The 12,804-nt window shown below is 44.5% G+C and overlaps 1 protein-coding gene across 1 annotated transcript; it reads left to right on the forward strand.

The window, feature by feature from the left end:
* Positions 1–670: 670 nt before the first annotated feature.
* Positions 671–6,411, forward strand: LOC146353345 (olfactory receptor 1L4-like). The gene is made up of 2 exons (XM_084832222.1): positions 671–715; positions 4,047–6,411. Exon 2 carries the CDS (start codon positions 4,117–4,119, stop codon positions 5,083–5,085), a length of 969 nt encoding a protein of 322 aa, XP_084688348.1. The 5' UTR covers positions 671–715; positions 4,047–4,116; the 3' UTR covers positions 5,086–6,411.
* Positions 6,412–12,804: the final 6,393 nt, after the last annotated feature.

Below are 12,804 nucleotides of genomic sequence, written 5' to 3' on the forward strand. Positions count from 1 at the left end.
ATGCAGTGTCACCTTCCCTTTTTGCTTTTTTAATGGGCTATGACAGCACATGTCCTTCAACACTCAACACTCACACATTACCAAACGTATATATCAACATCATTTTAAAAAGAGTTCTAGGGCTGCACAAGCATTTATAGGGACACAGATTTGTCTCATTGTGAGTAATGCCACAGGTACTACCCATCAGTCCCACATAAAATATACACGCCTCTGTCAGTGTAACCATGATTGCACTTCTGAGGAAGGAAGGTTTTGGATTTTGGCAGACACCTGTTGAACTGAAGCATTTGAAATACATGTGCTAAAAGGCAACTGATTGTTGCACGAACACCCTTAGGGCCTATTCACAGGCGCATGGGGGGAGGGTGGTTATGGTAACTATGGAGGAGGGCGGGTTAGTGAAACCATGATACGGGGGCCTATCAGACAACCGGGAACCACGCGGTGCCGTGTGGTTCTGCTACCGCCCCCTCCGTGGTTACCAGGCAAGCTTACCTGAGTGATTAGGGCACATACTGGTGTCCTGCATGGTGAAAACGGTCTCCTGGCAGCTGCTCCAGCGTCCCGAATGGCCACGTAACCACAGAGAAAGTCCACGGTGGCTAGAGCATCACCCACAGTAGTGAACGTTCTAGCTGGCAGACTCTATGGTTGCGGCCTGGAAGTCCTCCGGAGCCTGTTTAAGCCACCAGGGAACCCAACGGATGACATGGTAAGCTTCCCCGGGGGCCCTTATCCCTGGGGTGGCTTAGTAACCATGCAAAACATGGTTTTCTCTCCACACACAACACACTAAGCCACCGTAGTTACTGGAAATTCCACAACCACCATGGCTTAGCGTGATGTCTGAACAGGCCCTTAGTTATAGCTGAGATGACTTTGCTCCTAAACGTTATCATCAACATTCTCCTGTGCCAATTTGGATATTGAATATTCCCCAAATTTTCTCTGGATACTGAAACATTTGCTAAATAGGAACTATCCTGTCCTGTTAGCAGCAAGCCTGTGGTGCACGAGGGGGTGTTGGTGGGTGGTGTAAGAATACGTGGCATACGTGGCATGGACATAGCAGGCTACAGTTGCAGGACCCTAGACAGCTCCAGGGCCTCCAAAGGGGTGGTCTTCTGGCCTGGAACTTGCCATTCTGCCTCTTCTCTGTCATTTCCTTCTGAGTGCATTGCCTGCACTGCCAAGCAGGTACTAGTGAAGGTGAGGCCTTCAGCACAGGGGAGACCAGTTCCTCAGAGTGTGCTGTCTCTTAGGATTCCAGTTTGGAGAGGGAGGGTGTCTTTGGCTCGAGGGCCTCCAAATTCAGTGTTGGGACTTGGTTTGGCTCCAGAACCTCCACTTTTTGTGTCACAAGTCCTTCTGATCTGGATAGCTATGCCTCCATGGGGCCAGAGGGAGAGGATCCTGACAATTAACTAAATATTTTATGCCTGCTGTTGTCCTGCTATGGCTAGATCAGGCCCAGCATTAGGGCAAACTAAGGGGCAAGTTCAAGAGCAGGTCAGTAAACAGGCAAGGGTCAAGAGCACAGTGTTACCAGTCAAGCGGGTGGTTTCAAAGAGGGAAGTCTGAGGCATAGCCAAGGTCTAAACATGAAAGAGCCATCAAACAGAAACTTAGTCTAAAAGGCAGAGTCTAGCAGGAGTCGAGAATTCAGTAGCATGGAGGTTCAATCACAAGGCAAGTTCAGGAAAACATGATATAAGGCACTAAGAGCTGAGGTAAGACTTTGTTCCAGCAATGGCTAGACTGAATCTGAAGAGCTTCCACAGCCCCACCAACCAGGGTTCAGCTGTACTTCATTGCAGGCCCTCTGGCAAAAGTCTTGCTCATGCGGAGGGTCTTGTTCTTGAGATGTCCTTTCCTCTTGAGCCAGTAGGGCTCCTTTGTAACTGGGCATTTCTTCTCAAAGGAGCCCTACTGGCCTGTCTCTTGAGGCAACAACACTCTTGGGGGTTCGGTTGCCACCCAGCCTTTGCCTCAGAGGTGGAACTCCCCTCCTCCTGTGGGGATGGACCAGTGATCATCTTCCCCAAGGGCCAAGACTCCCTTGACATGGGTGGTTTCTTGGCATTGTCCATCTCTGGGAGCTCTAGTTGTCCTATTTTAGGACAATGTTTTATTTCAGTCGTGGTTATTTGACATTATTTAATTGTTAATATGTGGTGATAGATAATATTTGAATGTGGTAAATATTTCATAGCCAGAATGTCAATTTAAATTTCAAATTCAAAATTACAGTAGGGAAATGGAAAACTTTGGCCAGTTGAGAATGTTTCTCATTTGGGGAGTTAAAATTTCTACTGGACAACCCATCCTAGCAAGGTGATAGAATCTTTGCCTCTTGGTTTAATTGCTTTCTCCCACCAGTTCCAGAAGATGCTGGGCTGGGAAATCAGCTGGCTGCACAATTGTTCTGGGGCCTTCATGCCCCCAAACCTCCAGAACAGCTCCCATCCTTGGTTAACTAGTTCCCTGGAGAGCCGCTTTCTTCTGCTGCGTCCCTCCTTGGGGAACCACAGTCCAGCTCACGGAAATTCTCCCCCTCTCATTGCAACACACACACCCTCCTCTCAGCCATTGGCTGGGTACATCTGCTTTAGCCAAAGCAATGAGTCTTTGTTCTTGGAACCAAATGAGCATTTACAGAATGATCTTCCCCAATGAAGGAATCTGTTCTCAGTGGTGGCTCCAAAGTCTTTGAGTTCCAGTAGAGGTACGGTATCGTTTTCAGCTGTATCCTATGGATACCTAGCATTTGATTCTAGGGATGGGCAAGAGTTTTGTTTGGTTCATTTGTTGGATAGGTACTGACCAAAATTCACAAATGTCTTCATAAACAGGATGGAGAGGACTTGATATTAAAACATTTGAATGTGGGAGAAAGTGAAGCTAATATCAGAGAAAGCACAAGGGACAGATTCATCCATCCCTGTTTCATTCTCCATTTTTCTAGTTCTCCGTGTCTCAATCTATCCATTATACAGAGTTTTGCACTTCTTCCCTTAACACTAATTTCATCCAGAAGCAGGCTGAGCTGAAAGAAGGACTGCTGGGAAGAGGGTACATAATTGTTTTCTCCCTTGAGTCATTTTTAAAGCTCAAATAACCACCCCCTACAGCTTTTCACAAGATGGGAGAAGGAGATACAGCAACGGGGGAAGAACTCTGTATCTTTCTTTGTCGGGGAAAAGCAGCTTGGAGATGATGATTTTGAGTTGAAAAGGGGCCTGCTATGTAAAGAGTTAAGCAGCCTCATGGGCAATGATTGCTGGGGATAATGTAAGTTGTAGTCCAATACATCTGGAGGAGCATTGGGTTGGGGACGGCTCCTCTCTGGTTTAAGGTCTGTTTCAGTGGCTCTCAAATGATTAACTGCACGTCTTTTTTGGTCCCTGTTTGTCATTGGCTATCAGGCTTTCAGAATCTCCCAGAACTGATGTTTCAAATTGCTATGAAATGGTAACATATCTGAACGCGAATAAGAGAGCAGGTCCTTTTGCCACCTAGAGTGATAGTTGCAAAATTAGAATTCGCCAATGTGTGCAGAGGCAAATTTTTCTCTGGGTTCAGACAAGCCAACTTCCTCCCTAAGTTGGAGAGATTTGCACTAACTTTCATCTTTAAAGTAGCATGTCTTTCGGATTATGTTCTGATTTACTATGAATTACCAGAATTCCAAAGCTGGGTTTTAAAAATGGAAGTTCAGGAGTGAAACTGTAGGGAAAACAATACAAGCCTGACCACAGATAGGGCATCACTCCAATGATGCTTCAAAAAGCTGGGTACCAAGTACCCAATGTGAACCTTCCCCAGTACAACCCTCCTCCTCCTCCCTAATGAGTGTACTTAGAAAAATTTATGCAAGCCTTGATCCTTTTCAGGTACATAAGAAGATGAATGAATGATTTTTCATTTGGGGATATAGAAAATTAACTGGATGCCTACGAAAACTAAAATTACTCATTGCAAATTCTGTCATGTCCAGTGTACTTCTTCTCCCACTCAAGCTGATTTATCATTTTTGTATCTAGATGTAATATCTGACTGATGCATAGACAAGAATGTGTTCCCACCCACCAGATTCACATTCCCAGCTGAGCCATGGAAAAGGAGCAGGAGAACCACACCGCCTTTGCTGGATTCATCCTCCTGGGTCTCTCCTCCTCACCAGAGTTCCAGGGACTTCTCTTCCCCATCTTCCTCTCCATGTACCTACTTAGCCTGCTGGGGAACCTCTTGATCATCTTGCTGATCTGCTCCAACAGCAGCCTCTTCCATGCCCCCATGTACTTCTTCCTCAGCCACCTGTCATTGGCTGATTTGGGATTTACTTCCACCACGGTGCCCAAAATGCTGCAGGTCTTAGCGTCTCAGGCAAACACTATATCCTACAGTGGATGTCTGACCCAGATGTATTTCTTTGTGGTCTTTTGCACAACAGATAACTTCCTGTTGGCCTCCATGGCATACGATCGCTATGTAGCCATCTGCCGCCCGCTACATTACACTACAATAATGAGCTACAAGCGCTGCCTATTGTTGGCTGCTGGATCTTGGCTCCTGGCTCATGTCCACTCCCTGTTGTATGTTCTTTCCATATCTGATTTTTCCTTTTGTGCTTCCCAAGAAATCCCCCACTTCTTCTGCGACGTCCACCCTTTACTCCAGCTCTCCTGCTCAGACACCTCATCTGTTGAAATGCTGCTTGTCAGTGAAGGTACTGCAGCTCTTCTTGGACCCCTCATGCTCATCCTCCTGTCCTACATCTTCATTGTGTTCAAAGTTTTGAAAGTCCCATCAGCCTCTGGGAAATACAAGGCTTTCTCCACTTGCAGCGCCCACCTCACCACAGTGGCTTTGTTCTACGGCACTCTGATAGGCACTTACATTCGTCCATCATCCACTTACTCTGGATCTCGTTTGGGTGTGGCATCTGTATTCTACACTGTTGTCATTCCTATGCTCAATCCTTTCATATATAGCCTAAGGAACAGTGAGATGCATGGGGCCATGAGGAGGTTACTGAGGGTTTGTTTTCAGAAGGGGAAATTTGTGGGGCAACAGAGATGATCACAGAATCAGCTTTGAGTCAGTTGGGTGGCAGGGGGGGAGTCAGTGAGAAGAGAGTACATTTTCTCTGAGTGTCAAACTATTTGAGAGCTTCTATTATTGTGTGAATGACACTTACATGAAATTCTATGCTGCTCCCGTAATATGTATTATGGGAACAGCAGAACAATCTGAGATATTTCAGCGCTTAACTAGGAACTATTTGTTGTGTCAAACTCTGCAAAATTCAGAGACTTCGGCTGGATCAACACAACCACAAAACACTTACCTCGGGTTGTCTTTTTAGCCTAGCTTCCTCTGTGTCCTTGAAATGAAATCAACAGCTGGATACTGCTCCCCCCGTTTTGGGGGACATGCCATGGGGCTTTAGATCCAAGGCCTCCCTCGATCTGTCCCCGGCATACACGTGTTTTAACCCTACAACCGTTGGCGTGCCAATGGTGGAGGGGCAACAGCAGTGGAGGCTTCTGTTTCTGCAACAAGGAGGCCTCTGGCACTGGATTTCCTCCTCTGACTGCAGACCTCTCTCTCCACAATATCCTATCATGTTCTTAAGGCCACTAGGTTGCCTTCAGGACATAAGAAGAGCTATGCTGGATCAGATCAAGGGTCAGCATTGTGATATGCAGCATTCAGTTCCCGCAGTGGCCAACCAGATGCCTATGGGGAGCCCACAATAGGATGTTAGTGCAATACCAGCAAGTGGTATTCAGAGGCTTCCCAGAGATTTATTTGTGACACTTGTATACTGCTGACTATAATAAAATCCCTCAGCGGTTCACATAGGACTGCACCCATAAATAATACTGTTTTCCCCTAGCGCACCTCAATCGCCCTGTAGTTCTCATATTCAGGGTTTTTAGAATGATAATGGGAGTGGGTCTTTCCTGATGTATTTTATATGTGGTGTGTGGAGTTGAGTCTGCTTCAATGCGTGTGAGCACACTGATTCTGGATTCAAAGAGAGGCAGCTGTGATCTTTCCAGATTCACCAAAAGAGAAGGGATTTGCTTGTGGATGTAGAGATCTTTCAATGAAGTTTCATTATTTTTGCCTGGCAGTGGGTTCACTGCAGGAATTCCAGTAGATTCCAGAGTAATAACCAAACAATCATATTTCTCTTGTATGTGTAACCCACAGGCTGATGTTCTTATGATTTTTGTATTATGTGGAGGGCCAGCTGAGGACGGGTTTGAAATAGCAGCACGTTCTGGAACAATTGTACTTTTAGATTGCTACATTTAGCTCTGTTGCTGTACAGGATATGTAATTCTGTCAACATTACACATTAATCTTTCCATTAAACATTCCACTCCTGCTTACACCAGTTATGTTTGATGGGTGGTTTCCTGTCTTTTGCATGTTTTTCTCTCTCCATTATACAAGGCTGAAATGCCTCTCCTAAGGCTTAATTACTGGAAGGAAGAGCTTTAAGCTAAGATAGGCTGGTATTTTGAGCCCCATCCGTTTTGCCTTCAGCCCTGCCCACCACTGGAATGACCCCCCCCCCCCCGAGAGCATCTCTGAAACAGAATCCGGCCCTCAGGCTGAAAGAGGTTCAACACCCCTGTTGTAAAGGGATGCGTCTAAAGGGGAGAGAGAGCCAGCTCTGAATGTATAGCAATGCAGGTCTTGGTATCTAAAGATGCCTGCCTGTGTCCCTTGTTCAAAGACATTTCTAAAAAGGAGTGGGAAAGAAGATTGGGTTCATCACATGACTAATTTATATAAGGACACCATCCACACAGCCTAATCATACCCAATTATAACGTACCAAGATTATGTCAGCAATGTGAAGTTAATAACTGGGTTTTGAGTAAGTGTTGCACTCACACTATGCCCAGCCTTGCAACAGTGGAGCAAGAACAGTACAAAAGCTGTGTGCGCGCGTGTGTTTTGTTGCATTGCAGAAACATGGGGCTTCTTCACGTGGAGCTTTTATCCTTCTATTGGGATTGCTCACTCACGGACGTTTGCGGGTCCTTTTCATGACATCGTCAACCTCCAGGGCACATCCAGAGGTATTTCCAGGTTATTCCATCTCAAAAAGATCTGGAAATAATGAACTATCCATTTAAGTTGGATTGTTACGCTATTAAAACAGCCACTAGATGGCACTATTTAATTGATCTCTATGGAACCTTGAACATTAAAAACTGCCCCTCTCAGCAATCACAGGGTCGCTGTCTGGGAGCCTGCTGTAAATGCGGAAAGGCTCCACAAGGGGAGGACTGTAGGGTTTTTCTTTAGTGCAAAGGCAGCCATAATCTTGGCACAGGGAATAGCCTGACTTTAGCTGGACAATAGTTATAATGGGAGCTGTCCACCCTAGAACATGAGAGTGGAGATCATATCTTTCCAAGAAACAAACTGATGCAAATAAGAAAAGAATTTTCAACCGAATGGAGCATGGAGACCTCTTCCACTGAAGGATGTGTTCAGAGCTGAGGAACTATTTAGGGTTCAGGAAGGGGGGTGGATTGTCCCTGTAGACCTCCCTGAAGGCTGGGTGATGTCAGGGAGTGGGGCTCTGCCTATGACATCAGGGACAGAGCCCTGCCCCCTGATGTCACTGGGTCACTGGCTGAAGCGTTGGCTGCCTGCAGCTCCTCCAACTGGCACTTTGGCCAGGGAATTTGCTTCATCCCACCAAGGCTTTTCCTTCCTGAAAAAAACCCAGGTGAAGTTCAGCCCGCCAGAAACGCTGGTGGGGAACGCAAGGGAAGAGGAAAGCCAACTCAGTCGCCTTTGCTCCTCCATCACAGTCTATTCCTCTCCCTGTTACTGGATCCAAGGAAGAGGTGGCATATAAAAATCAAAGTAGAGAAGATTGCTGTAAAGACGCATGGGGAAATTTTATGAAGATCTATGTAGTGAAAAAACCCAACACTGTCCAATGTCTTTTAAGTTTGGTCTCCCTTCTTATCTTTCCCCTTTCCCTTTTTTCCTCCCGTCTTGCTTCTCCCATCATTTGACATTTCCCTCTTGTTGTTTGAACACACATATGAACTGATCTGAGCGTGTGGTGAAATGTAGAAAAGGTTCACAACAAGATTCAAAGGCCGCAACAGAAAGGAACATTTGCAGAAGGTTGGAACAGCAAGGACAATGTGGAAGGGAGGCTGGGCATGAGGGAACTAAACAGGGATAAAAAAAAACATGCACACGATAAACTGTTTCAAGCAGCATCTTATGGATTTACATGTTTGTATTAAAATAAATGAAACCTAATTTTAAAAGGTTCTAAAAGGGAATTCAGATGGTATGATGTGGGGGGAGGCCAATGCAAGCTGGGGTGCCACAGGCTGGTCATAGCCCCATGGCAGCTGGACAATCTCCACAAGTGTCCCCACCCTCAGCAGCCACATATTGAATGTGGACATCTGCATAGAAGAAACCTATGTGAGTAGGCTTCCGTCTGACTGGAAACCCTGCACAGTCAGGGTTCCCGACTGCATGGAAATTCTTCCCCCATGTAGAGCACACTCAATGTGAGGAAGTTGGGGGACACAGCTGGAGAGAGACACACTTTGGGGAACAGGGCCAGTGGTATGGCTTTGCTGCCCCTTGTATATGTGGAGACCCCCATCATGTGGATAACATGAGAAGGGGGCTTATATTATTTTTCAAACAGTTCCAAGACTGCACAAGTATTTGTAGAGATGCAAACTGTCCCACCTAAAATGAGGTCATTCGCATTACCCAATAGGTGCCTGTGACAGTCACACAAAACATACCAGTTGGTTCCCCACGAACACAGTTTGCGGAGAAAAATCAATCAATCAATCAATCAATTTATTTATTTATTGCATTTATATGCCACCTTTTTTCCTCCCTAAGGAACCCAAGGCGGTGTACATAATCCTCCTCCTCTCCATTTTAGCCTCACAACAACAACCCTATGAGGTGGGTTGGGCTGAGAGTCTGCGACTGGCCCAAAATCACCCAGTGAGATTCCATGGCCGAGTGGGGACTAGAACCCAGATCTCCTGACTCCCAGTCCAACACTCTAGCCACTACGCCACACTGGCTGTAACGAAAGGTTTAACTTAACTAACTGCATTTATTGAAAGTGTAGGTGTCTCTTCATCCCTTCATGATTTGTTTACAGGCCATACGTTACTGGCATATCATTGTACTTTGGCCTGCACCTGTGTATATAAAGGTGTTCAGAGACTTTTCCTGTGTTCATATTTCATTTTGCTCCAATTTGCAATGAATTATGCTTGTTTAATTATTCTTGACATTTTTTGATAATAAAAATAAAACTTTATAGTACGCTGTTATAGAAGATAGCCTAATTATTTTTAAAAGCTTTATGGACATAAGTAAACTCCTGATTATAGTGAAAACTGTTGTTATTCATGGAATCTGCATGTCAAGAGCTTTCCAATGAAGTGTGTTTCATGGAACTGGTGAACGGGAAGGCAGTCAAAAAGGGATGACCAACTAACTCCTGACTTTGAATTATAGATATAAGATTTGCTGCTGTCACTGTAGCACTGGCTGTACTTCTGGGGGGAAAAAATTGGGATTTTGACAGGTATCACAACTGAAGCACTAGGCCTAAGGATCAGTTGTGGAAAGCAGCATTTCATTGGACAAAAACTTGAATGTTCTCTGGATACTCAAAGATCTGTGAGTGTCTAGTTATATGATTCCAAAATTTGCACTTTGACAGAATTGGATGATTGGCACACAGTGGTATTTAGTATTTGGCAATATTTAATGACTGATATGTATTGCTATTTGATATTTGAAGCTTGTGGTAAGATTTCACATTCAGAAATATTCACATTCAAAATGCACATTTGGATTCCAAATTTAATACATCACATTCAAAATCTGAGTAACCATATGAGAATACTTGCAAATCTTCATTTCTGCTTGAGTGGACTCCTGCCTCCTATTCATTATATTGTGGTGTCTTTTGATAAAAAGGTCCATTGGGTAAAAAACAATAATAATGTTGTGGGTTAAAACTTGGGTTAACAAGTTCTCTGCAGAGCCATCATCTTCTGCTTCTCCTGTCATTGGGGAATACAGAAGCCAGATGGCTGAAATGCTCTCTAGATTTCATAACATATATCTGTTGTTGCTGGTGTGCATTTGCTTCAGCTAAGAAAACACTCCACTAGGCAAGTATGATTCTGAATTCTATGAACTGTAGAAGCATAGAAAAGATCATCATTAGTTACCTCCTGCAACAAAGGAATATGTTCCTGATGCTGACACCAAACCCATTTAGTTCCAGAAGAGGTACTGTCTAGTTTTCAGGTATATTCTATTGAAAAATTACAATGTCCCACCTTAGCATTTTTCTCTTTCATTTTCAAGGTCTCTATGGTTGAATCCACATATTATGTCACATACTTTGATTCTTTCCGTTGTGTGTGTGTGTGTGTTTCAATAACACGGCCTGAGCAGCTGCACCTAACTGGAAGAAGACCTGGGAAGAAGTTACTTCTTAACTGTTCACGAAGGGCTGTATCAATGCCTCTCTTCACTGATTCACGGCATGTCTTCAGTGTCAGTCTGGCACAATTTGAAACTCGATACAACAATACCAAATGTGACCAGTCAAATAATAAAAAAGCATAACTTCTAGTTTCTAAAAATTGTAACAGGTTTGGCTAAAGATGTTTCGATGTGTAGTTTTCATCAGTGGCCTAAAAAGAGAAAATTTAAAAACAAAAAGTCAGCACTGGCAAAATCAAAGATAATGGTATTGTTTAAACAGGTGGATATTTGTTGCCTGTTTGAGCCATGTCATTTTCTGTGGTTTTCCCAGCAGCATTTCCCCCTTCTAAATCTCCCCTCCCAAAGCTGCTGTGAGTCCTGTGTGGGACAAATCCTGGCACTTGTTAAATTTCCCTTTACCCAGCACTTCTGCTTCAGTCTAACTTGGATCCACCTGCAGCTGTTTTAAAGTTAAAACAAAAACTTGGACAGATGTAATGACGGCTCTCTTGCATAACCTGTAGTTTGGTCCTCAGCACTGAGATCATAGCTGCTTCTGATCTCACCCAGAGTAGGGGTTGCAAAGGCTGCCTAAGGGCATATTTTCCTCAGAGCTGAGACAGGCCTTCTTCCTCAGTCCTTCATGAGTCAATGGCCATTTTCTGGGCATCAACTTTACTATGGTCTAGGAGCATGCCACTCCATGGTTATCTGAATGTACTTCCAGGGGTGTAACCTGGAAGGAAATAACCATAAATATTGGTTCACTGCCTCTGCCCCTCAAAAGGTCTTGGAAAGCATGGGAAAGATGTCCAGCAGTAAATCTTCCCTAATACTCTTCTTCCCTAAATAACTAATTCAGAGAGATTAATACAAGCCTTGATCCTTCCAAGTATATAAAAAGATATTTCTTGGACAGGAAATGTTTCCGTTGTCTTCAAGAATGGAAATTAGGCTTAGAAAATTCCCCCTTGTCTCAGTGGTAGCCTGGCCACTGCTATTCATGCACCTTTGTAATATCCAGATTAGACTACTACAATGTGTTATATATGGGCTGCCTTTGAAGACTACTCGGAAACTTGAATTGGTCCAGATAAAGCTGCTGGACTGTTTACTTGGATAGGAGGAATGGAACACATCTCCCCAGCTCTTAAGCAACTTCACTGGCTGCTGGTCTGTTTCCAGGCACAATTCAAAGTGCTGGTTTAAACTTTCAAAGCTCTACTTGGCTTAGGATAGTAGCATGGGTGTCTGCTGGAATTGTTCGGGGAGGAAGGGAAGCTGTACAGCAGTCTGTGGTTGTAATTCACACATATAGCACACACCACTACAACACATCTGTACACTTTCCTTTTGTGTGCTGGTTGTTCATTAGTATATTCCATGACGTTGAGAAGCCTACACAGAGTAGTAGAAGGTCCTGGGAATTGAACAACACTAATGCAGCAGAGTATTATATTCAAGAAGCATCATGAACTACAACAAAACTTTATCTGGAGTGAAGGAAAAAAACACACACCTAGAAACAACAGGGGAAAAAACCCGAATGCACAAACACAGTACAGCTGTCTTAAGAATATATCATATATTTTATGGCATCACTGCCCTTATCATAACATTGACAACTTCACATCACTCATCCTAGAATGATTTCCTTCATCTTGGAAACATTGGTGAACACTCTCTAGGAAAGATTCCCCAATCTGATGGCCTCCAGATTTTGAACTACAACCCCAGCATACCGGACGATTTGCCATGCTGGCTGGGGCAGATTAGAGTTGAAATCCAAAACATCTGTATGGAGAGCCACATGGCCAGAGGAACCTGCCGTGTGGCTCTTGTGAGATCTGGGTAAGCTCTCGTGAGAGCCACGCAGCCACTTCTTCTGATGAGGTGGCAAAGGGGAGGGGAATGCAATGCAGTGCCATGTGTTCTCTCCCACCTTAGGCTGCTACAGAGCTTGTGCCGGGGCTGCAGAGCAACAAATCCCCCCCCCCTGCCCCGCATTAAGCTACATAGTGCCGAAGGCCAGTCAAGTTATTCTGGTACCCTAGGAAGGAAATCCCACAATCTCTCCCTCTTTCTGGCAGTAAAAATACAATAATAAATTAAATAATTAACACTCTGCTGCCGTTTCATCATGTCCCAAACCAGCTCCCTGGTACAGCTGGCCCATCAAATAAAGGACACCTTCAGATGGAGGACTGTCTTCTGCCAACTCTCCAAAATAGAGAACTGTCCTCTGTAAAGGAGGACACC

The sequence above is a fragment of the Heloderma suspectum genome, chromosome 2 (assembly GCF_057233095.1).
Source record: "Heloderma suspectum isolate Gila_16-S chromosome 2, 16-S_ref, whole genome shotgun sequence".
In the NCBI taxonomy this organism is placed as follows: Eukaryota; Metazoa; Chordata; class Lepidosauria; order Squamata; family Helodermatidae; genus Heloderma; species Heloderma suspectum.